Below are 8914 nucleotides of genomic sequence, written 5' to 3' on the forward strand. Positions count from 1 at the left end.
CAAACCAGAAGGTATCTGTACCCATATAGCCCAGGTTTTACCTCAGTGAAGTCAAGTTCCCAATGGACTCCGGGGCGGTGGCCTCGCAGGCAGCTTCTTCTGTTCAGATGGGTTTTTCCTGAGTTGACTTGGGCACAAGCAGGGCAGCTGGAAGTCACCTGTTGGAGGACCTGTTCCTGATTTAATAATACAGTGTTCGAGGCCTCATCAGCCAGACGGGCCTTCATCTATGATGTTAGCTTGTCGTTCGGGGCTCTATTCCACCCCCATTTTCTTTGCTAGTTCCTGGTCCTCCGGGCTGTAGAGCATGGGGTCCCTGTTTGGCTGTTGGTAGTCTTGCATGACCAGCAGCTTGTCACCCCTGGGGGTTGTAAGGCCATTGTCCAGGCCGTCAGATTGGCCAGCCGATTTTCCCGTGCTATTACAGAGTCATCCTTTCGGTGCCCGGGACAGTGTATGATGCTGAGCTGTCCAGATGTCAGCTGAACCTTTTTCTCGGTGGTCTATCGCTATCTCCTGCTACCCGTGGCCCCCTGGACCAAAGCTGTGCAGTCACTGAGAGAGCCTCCGATGTGGGTCAGGACTGAATGTTGAGCTCCGGTGTCCCTTAGGAAGGTCATTGGCTGCCCCCCGATCTTGAGAGTTATCCTAGGCTCAGGGGGGGGCTCCTGGCCTTGACCTCCCTAATCTTCCAGATTGAGGAGGTCCGTGGCTCCTGTCTTAGTTTTTCCAGGCCCTCGAGGTTTCTTTGGGCAGTCATGAGCCCAATGTCCTCTCGCTTTGCAATAGGCGCACTGGTCTTTGTCAAGGGGTGCCCTTCTTTGATCTCCCTTCTTAACTCCCTCTCTGACCTGTCCCTGAGACATTATAGCGGCCAGGACTTTATTTATTTTTTATGACGTTTTTTTTAATCTCTTTTTTTCTGTTTCTGTCGTATTGCTGACCTGAGCCAAATTGGTGGGGCGCCTAGCAGCCCCCCGGAGACCCGCTAAGAGCAACTGGCAAAAGAGACGTAGGTGCTCCCTACCTTCTGGGGTCCTGAAGTCCCAGTTCGGGCGGGTGAGGGGAAAGGCTGCTGACAGTCATCCCATGTAGGCTGGTGGGTTAGGCGTAGGTTATTAAAATGGACTTAATCAAGTTAGTCAAGGCAACAGGGTCCTTAAAGAAAGAGGGTTATGCATTATGCTGTTTCCAGTTGTAAAGATCAGAGGCCGAAAATCGGCCAGTACTGAAGCTGGTGATTGGGTCCTCAGCTGGCGTGGCAGGCCCGTGAGCAGCCTGCACTCCCGCCGTCGCCACTGGCGCAGCTGGCGCAGCGGGCCCGTGAACCGCCTGCACTCCCCCCTGCACTCCCGCCGCCTCCGCCTCCGCTGGCGCGGCTGGCGTAGCGGGCCCGTGAGCAGCCTGCACTCCCGCCATCATGGTGGGTCCGGAAAGTGCCGGTCCCGGCGCTCGCATGGGGACCTCCGCAGCAGTCATGGCTGGCCTGGGAAGTGCCGGCCCGGGAAGGGGGAAGGCCTGGGGCATTGGAAGGGAGAGAAACGGCTTAACCCAGGGGGGGGGTTCCATCGCTAAGAGTTTCCATATGACGATGTATGGAACTTGGTCCGGGTGGCCATGGGGACCTGGAGCGAAGACTTTTCCCTCCACCTGTAAAATTAGACTGAGGTTAAAAGTTCCCTCGCGAGGCCATCCTACATTCATTGTGACCCAGTCAGCCTCGCAAAGGGTGATCCATTTTTTTTTTTCAATCATAAGTCCCTCGTTGTTGGCTCGTGCTTTCATGTCTGACCAGTGGCCAAGCGTGAGGCTCAAGGGTGTGGTGACAGTCTGTCCCATAGCTGTTTCTAGGAAGAGAGCGCTCAGACAGAAAATAACAAACGACAGACAAACGCAAACAAGACTGACACGCGCTGCGCGGCTCCGGTTCCAAACCGAGAGCAGAAACTCAGACGGAGAGTGCTGTGAGGGTCCGGATCCCTCCTCTCCAACCAACATCACGTATCCCTCGAATTCGTGAGTGGCCCCAAAAAACCGTGCCCCAAAGGGGACTTCAGACACCCTTGGAACGTCTTCCAGGGTTGGTGAGCGAAGTCCGGGCTCGTCAGCCCCTTCAGCCTCACCCCGATACAGAACACTAGGGGAGATACCCTAGTGCGGGACTCAGGCGGCCCGGCCTCACGGCAAGTCTGCCTGCCTCCTCTCCCGGCACTACAATCAGGCGGCCCGGCCTCACGGCAGACCTTGCCCGCCTCCTTTCCTGGTCCCTCCAGACGCTGCGCAGGAACAGAGCTCAAACGTAGAAACAGGCAGCATAGAGACAAAACGGACACAGGACAGTTCGAGCTTAAACATAAATATTGAGGCCGGCCGGCTTACCTCCTGATGGTGGGTCGGTGGTCCTGGGGAGGGGTCTCAATCTCGGTGGAACCTCCAATGAAAGAAAGCCCCCCACAGGGGATCTTTCCTCAAGAGAGACCCCAAACCCAAGGAACACACCGAGACCACGGATCAGATGCAAACAGCAAGAGGGTTTATTTGAATACACAGGTACCTGGGGCGACAAGTCTTTCGGAGGACTTGCGCGCCTTCCTAGGGGAAGGGGGACTTCTTATAGAGTCCTGGGGGCAGAAGCACGGTTACAGAAGCGAGAAGCATAGTTACAGGGTCCCCATTGGTTAATTCAAATAAGGCCAGGGTGAACTTGGGGGCTATCTTTAATTTTCAGGAATGTGCAGCTGTCTGTTCTCCAAGGCCAGGTAGCCAATTATAGATATCTTGTTCTGACTCAAGGTTTGTTCCTCCCAAGACCAGGTGTTTGATATCTCCTGCCTTGACTCAAGGTTACTTTCTCAATTATCTTTTTCAAGGCCGTTTCTTAGGCTAAGTTACTGAGACGGGGGGCCTTTCAGTGTAGGGTTCTTAGATCGCTCCAAATGACCAGAAGACACCCAATATGCAATTGCAGAACACAGATTTATTCTCAAGAAAAAACAGCATGCTGGAGACCCCCAAAATGGCTTCAATCCCTGGAGAGGGTAAAGCAGCCCCTTTTAAGCCTGCTTAGGGGTATTCCAGCTGTGGTGAAGTGTATTTTGAAATGATTTGGTATAAACCCTTACTGATACAGCAATCATTTTAGGGTTGCCTATGACATCTGGTCAGCAACTGTGGTTGCAATGTGAGGGGTCTGTCTGATGTGTCAGGAGTCTGTCTGACTGAAAATAGCAAGAACAGTTCCTGCTTGTGGCTGGGTAGGACCCTGATTGGCTACCAGACTGGACGTACTTCCTGAGGGTCTCATTGAAGCCAGACATGAGTCAACATAGGGTGGGGAAGTAATGTGGGGCAGAGGTTGTTGTGCCCAGAGCCCGGACCCCAAAGACCACCAAGACACCAAATCTGATGCAAAAGCAGAGAGTCTCTTTATTGTGAGTTAACTTGTGACTCTCCATCTGTCTGTCTGTCTGTCTGTCTGTCTGTCTTTCTGCCACAGCAGCAGAGCAGGAGAGACCCCCAAGTAGCAATGGAGCAGGGTTTTTATAGGGGGTAAAGCAATAGGGGTCTTGGGGTCTACAGACTACATAGGAACAGACTCAGGATTGGTTTATGTGAGTAGCAATCATATTAGTAATTTTTAATTGGCTAGGGTTAGTTGGGGATTACAGTTATCTATTTTTGGACAAGCTTGGATAAGTCCCAGGCTTTGTCCTTGAGCTGCTGTGGAGGCTGGCTGGCCTAGCCTGTACTGACTGTGGGGGTTAGCTCAGTGGCCCAGGCTTGGTGCGTCCTATCCCCCTGTCCCTGCTGACAGGGGCATCAGTGATTGTCTTTTGTTCACGGCCCTCTCAGAAGCTGCTTGCTCAGTCTCAGGAAACTGAAATTGAGGCCTGATCTCTGAGAGAAGACTGGGCAGCCTGTTATAGCATCTGCTTGGTCCTCTCAAGGTCTTAGCAAATTGGCCCCTGGAAAAAACAACTGGCCCTGGTCTGTAGTTGGAGATCTTCTCTCCAGGTGCCACCAAGCCCCCGAGGTCCCATAACCCACGTATAAAATAATCACACAGATGCTTATATTACTTCTAAACTGTATGGCCATGACAGGCTTCTTGTTATCTAGTTCTTCTATCTTAAATTAACCCATTTCTATTAATCTATACTTTGCCACTTGGTTCGTGGCTTACATCTTCCTTTTCATGGTGGTGGCTGGCAGCGTCTCTCTGTCCCAGCTTTCCACCTCCCAGAATTCTCTTCTCTCTTGTCCTGCCTATACTTCCTGCCTGGCCACTGGCCAAACAGCATTTTATTTATACAGAGCGATATTCTCAGCACTGGTCCCCTCAGCTAGCTTGCAGTTTCAGAGGTCCAGTCCATTATCATCATAGCAAGGAGCATGGTGGCAGGCAGGCAGATATGGTACTGGAGAAATAGCTGAGAGTCCTACATCTTGCAGGCAATGGGAAGTCAACTGAGACACTGGGCAGGATTCCAAGCATAGGAAACCTCAAAGCCTGCCCCCACAGTGACACACTTCCTCCAACAAGGCCACACCCACTCAAAGCCACACCTCCTAATAGTGCCACTCCCTGTGAGCTTATGGGGTCCAGTTACATTCAGACTGCCACAGTTCTCCAGCACCATGTCTGCCTGCACGCCACCGTGCTCCCAGCCACCGTGCTCCCCGCCATGATGATAATGGACTAAACCTCTGGAACTGTAAGCTGCCACCTCATTAAATGTTTCCTTCCTAAGAGTTGCCATGGTCATGGTGTCCCTTTACAGCAATAGAAACCCTGACTAAGACAGGTGATATCCACACTGGTCTGTTGTGAGCTTTCTATCTGGGATGAGTAGACAGGTATGTACTGAAGCAACACTGGCCCACTCGAGCATGTGGCTCCGGCAGGCCTTGCCCTTCTCCCCATTCCCTCTGCCTTGCTAACAACCATTAGATTACATTCCTAAAGCTAGCCACCAAGGTCTACTCTTATTTGCCCACTTCCTCCTCCCAAGGCTGGCCACCAAGGTCCAGCTATCAAAGTATTAAGTCCAGAAATCAAAAGCCCCCTTTGGTTCATCTATTTAACATGCCCAGTCAAAATAAACCACCAAGTGCTAACCCGTTCTAACAGAGGCCTCCCCTTTTCTTTCTCTTAAAAACTACCCCTGCACGGTCATCTGCCGTTGTTTTCTGCCTGAGTCAGAAGCAGCCGCTTTAACTTTTCTTCCCGGTTAGTAAAGATCTCTCTGTGAAAACAGGTGTTTGGCTGTGGTCTGTGTCTAATCAGAGTGAAAGGTAGCCCCTGTGGGGGAGTTTGGGGGGGCACTCACAGAACTACCAAAGCCCCCGAAAGGTAACACCCTCTTCTGTCTTGATAGCCTTCCTATAGTGTGAGAGAAACGGAAGCAGTGTGCCAACCCACGTGCCCTGCTAATTCCCTTTCTTTCTCATCTTTATTATATCTTGACTTATGCAATCTCAGCTAGACAGAGCCATTAAAGTGCCACTGGGCAAACACCAGTCAGTCTGGGGTGGGAAAAAACCCTGCAGTTTCCAAAAGTGTGTTCTCAACTTGGCATCTGACTCTGAGAAAGAATGATACTAAAAAGAGTCCACAAAGAAAAACAGATAGTTGATTAAGAGAAACTAGTGATGCCAGCAAAGGGAAGGCTCCAGTCTTGGCTGCCAGGACATGCCATCGGTTTGCGCCGCTTCCCCGGAGTTCTAGAATGACACGTGAGCCACGGACTCTCAAGAGACATGGCTCTCTCTTACTGTTCAGTTTGTTTATTTCCTTTTTGGGGTTTTCTAAGCAGGTTTTCTCTTTGTAGCCCTGGATGTCCTGGAACTTGCTTTGTAGACCAGAGTGGCCTCAAACTCACAGAAATCCACCTGTTTGTGTCCCGTCCCCCCCCCCCCCCCCCAGTGCTGGGATTAAAGCCTGGACCACCACTGCCCGGCTCGGTTCTTTTCTTAGCATGTGTTTTATTTGTGTTTGCACATGGGAAAAGTTCAGAGAACAACTTTTGGAAGTCGGTTTTCTCCTTCAAGGTCGTCCTTGACTGGGCTTCATGATAAACTGTTTCAAAAATACAACCAAGGGCCTAGAGACGTGTCTTCAAAATTAAGAGCTTAGGCTACTCTGGTAAAAATTCAGTTCTCAGCACGTGGTTCCCAGAACTCCAGTTCCAGAGGATCCAGCGGCCTCTTCTGGCTTCTTTCGGCATTATATGCATACGGTGCACTTACAAACATTCAGGCAAACCACTCATACACATAAAATAAATACAAATAAACAAATCTTTAAAGACTAATTTAAAAACTAAAATTGAAATTAGAAACTGTTTGGTAGGAACGGAAAACAGAACCCCACCCTCCAACCGAAAGGATGCAACCGCTCTCCTGCCCGCTAGGTGGCAATCTCAAGGCTCTTCCCCCAAGCGCCCGGAGGAGACGCATGCGCACTGCTCCTCGGCTTCGCCTTTGGAGCTACGCCTGCGCGGGTGGCGGTGCGCGCGCCGTTTGCCCGTGCGCATTGCGCTCGGCTACGCGCCCTCGCGTGCACGCCCCGCGCCTCGGCGTCCCGTTATTCCCGGGTCTCCGCCAACAGCCGTGCTGACCCTGCGGTCCGACATGTCCCAGCTGCCCGCAGTCAGCAGCGTCCGGCAGACGGGGGCGGCGGGCGGCGACCGCGGGCTCCCGCAGGCCGAGGTAGGCGGCGGGCGGCGTGCGCTCCCGGGCCCCGCGCGACCTGAGGAGATCCGGGGAGGCCCGATGGCGGCGGCCCGGGAAGGCCCCGCAGCCCCGGGGGCGGCGGCCAGGGGAGGCCGGGTGGCGGAGGCCCGGGGAGGCCCCGCGGCGGCGGCCCGTGGTGGCGCGGCGGCCCGCGAAGGTCCGATGGCGGCGGCGTCCAGGGAAGCCCGGATGGCGGAGGTGGCCCGGCTGCTGGGCGAGCCGCTGGAGGAGGAGGCGCCCGAGGGCAGGCCCCGGTCCAGGGCGGGCGGCCTAGCGGCGATGCCGTACCTGCGCCTCCGCCACCCGCTCAGCGTCTTGGGCATCAATTACCAGCAGTTCCTGCGCCACTACCTGGAGAACTATCCGATCGCCCCGGGCCGGATCCAGGAGCTGGAGGAGCGCCGGAGGCGCTTCGTGGAGGCCTGCAGAGCCAGGGAGGCAGCCTTCGACATAGAGTACCTACGCAACCCTCAGAGGGTGGATTTTGACATTTTAACCTTTACCATAGCCCTGACTGCGTCGGAGGTGATCAATCCTCTCATAGAAGAACTGGGTTGCGATAAGTTCATCCACAGAGAGTGAGGAAGGAGTCAGGCGAGGGCGGACACGGCACCAAGACCTCCTCATCCAAGTCAATCCCCATCCTTCACCTTGGTTCTCGAAAGTCAGAAGGATCTTGAGAATAAGGCAGTGCATCGTTGGAAGAGGAAGAACGCCAGAAAATTGGGGAGGAAATGTCCAAAACACAGTTAGACTCCTGTAACGTTTCTTGGGTTATGATTGATAGGGACTTCTTGTGTTAGGGAAAATGCCTGTCCACGTGGCTTCATTAATGAGCAAAGGATGGTTTTGTAAAATTTTAAGACTTAAAATTGCCAGTAGTAGAGCCCACGATGAAGAAAGCTCAGCGTGGAGAGTTAAAACTGGTTTTAGGACGAAGTTTATGTCAAGAACTTGACTTGTACGGAACACGCCTTCTCTTCATGTCAGAGTCAACGAGAGTATACCGTGTAAGACTGGCTTTGTGTTTCTGAGACGTTGAGAATGGCAAGCAACATAAATATTGTATATAGTCTGTGATATATGGTGTTTCCAAACATACATACCAAATTTCTGCGATTTTGTTTTCCATATTCCAAAGGTTTTTCTTTTTTGTTGCTTTTTTTTCAGTAAGTCATCTTCATAAGCCCCAAGAATATGAAGGACTGACCTCTCTGTCCCTCTCTCCTTGTCCCTGTACCTAACACAGCCTCTGAAGTCAGTCTCCTTCCTAATTTCATTACGTATACACTTTATTTATTATTTATTTTGTTTCTTGACAAAGTGGACATACTCTGATGTACATATTGTGATTTCATTAAGAAAATATATTGAAGCACCTTCTTGACCAGTGCACATATTCCTTGGAGCTAAATGTCTTTGCATTCTGTGGTTATGCTGTAATGAACCAGAAATATTCTGATGGATGGTTGGGCTATTCATCGCTTCCTCCTGGCAGTGTAAAAGCCTCCTGTGGGAGGTTGTCTCCTGTGCGAATCACCTGGCTGTGCTTTGGTTCTGAACCCATTTTTCATGTTTGCCATCTCAAGTTGGAATGCATCTTACACTTGATGGTGTTGTATACCACTTTTTTTTTCTCTAAGTTTCCATAAAATTGGCGGTGCGTCTTATTAGCTCCTTAGGCTTTTGTCCTTGCTCGTGTCTGTAGTCTGATTTCTAGAAGTGACACTCGGGCAAAAAGTTTGCCTTGGTAACTTTACAGAGATAGCCGTTGGTCCTCCTTACACTCCCACCAGTGACTAGTAAATGGTATTTTCCAATTCCGTAGCCAATATTCTCAGCAGTCAGATGTATAGTGCTTACCAGCCTGGTGGTAGAAAAAAGGTGTATCAGTTTTAAGGTTTTTAATATAAGTAATCTTTTCATTTAAGAATGAAAAGGGACTTGAAACTTTTTCAGTAATAGCACACTTGCCTAGACTAGCCTAGTAAGAGCACACTAGCTCCAATGAAGGGTTGTGGGTGTGGCTCAGTGGTAGAGCCCCTGCCTAGAATCCCCCAGTGAGGGGCTGGGGTGTGGCTCAGTGGTAGAGCCCCTGCCTAGAATCCCCCAGTGAGGGGCTGGGGTGTGGCTCTGTGGTAGAGCCCCTGCCTAGAATCCCCCAGTGAGGGGCTGGGGT

General features: G+C 51.7%; 1 protein-coding gene across 1 annotated transcript; it reads left to right on the forward strand.

Moving 5' to 3' along the window:
- The first annotated feature begins 6480 nt into the window (after positions 1-6480).
- Eid2 (EP300 interacting inhibitor of differentiation 2) lies at positions 6481-8416 on the forward strand. The gene has a single exon (XM_036191802.1). It carries the CDS (start codon positions 6634-6636, stop codon positions 7315-7317), a length of 684 nt encoding a protein of 227 aa, XP_036047695.1. The 5' UTR covers positions 6481-6633; the 3' UTR covers positions 7318-8416.
- Positions 8417-8914: the final 498 nt, after the last annotated feature.

The sequence above is a fragment of the Onychomys torridus genome, chromosome 1 (assembly GCF_903995425.1).
Source record: "Onychomys torridus chromosome 1, mOncTor1.1, whole genome shotgun sequence".
NCBI classification, from domain to species: Eukaryota; Metazoa; Chordata; class Mammalia; order Rodentia; family Cricetidae; genus Onychomys; species Onychomys torridus.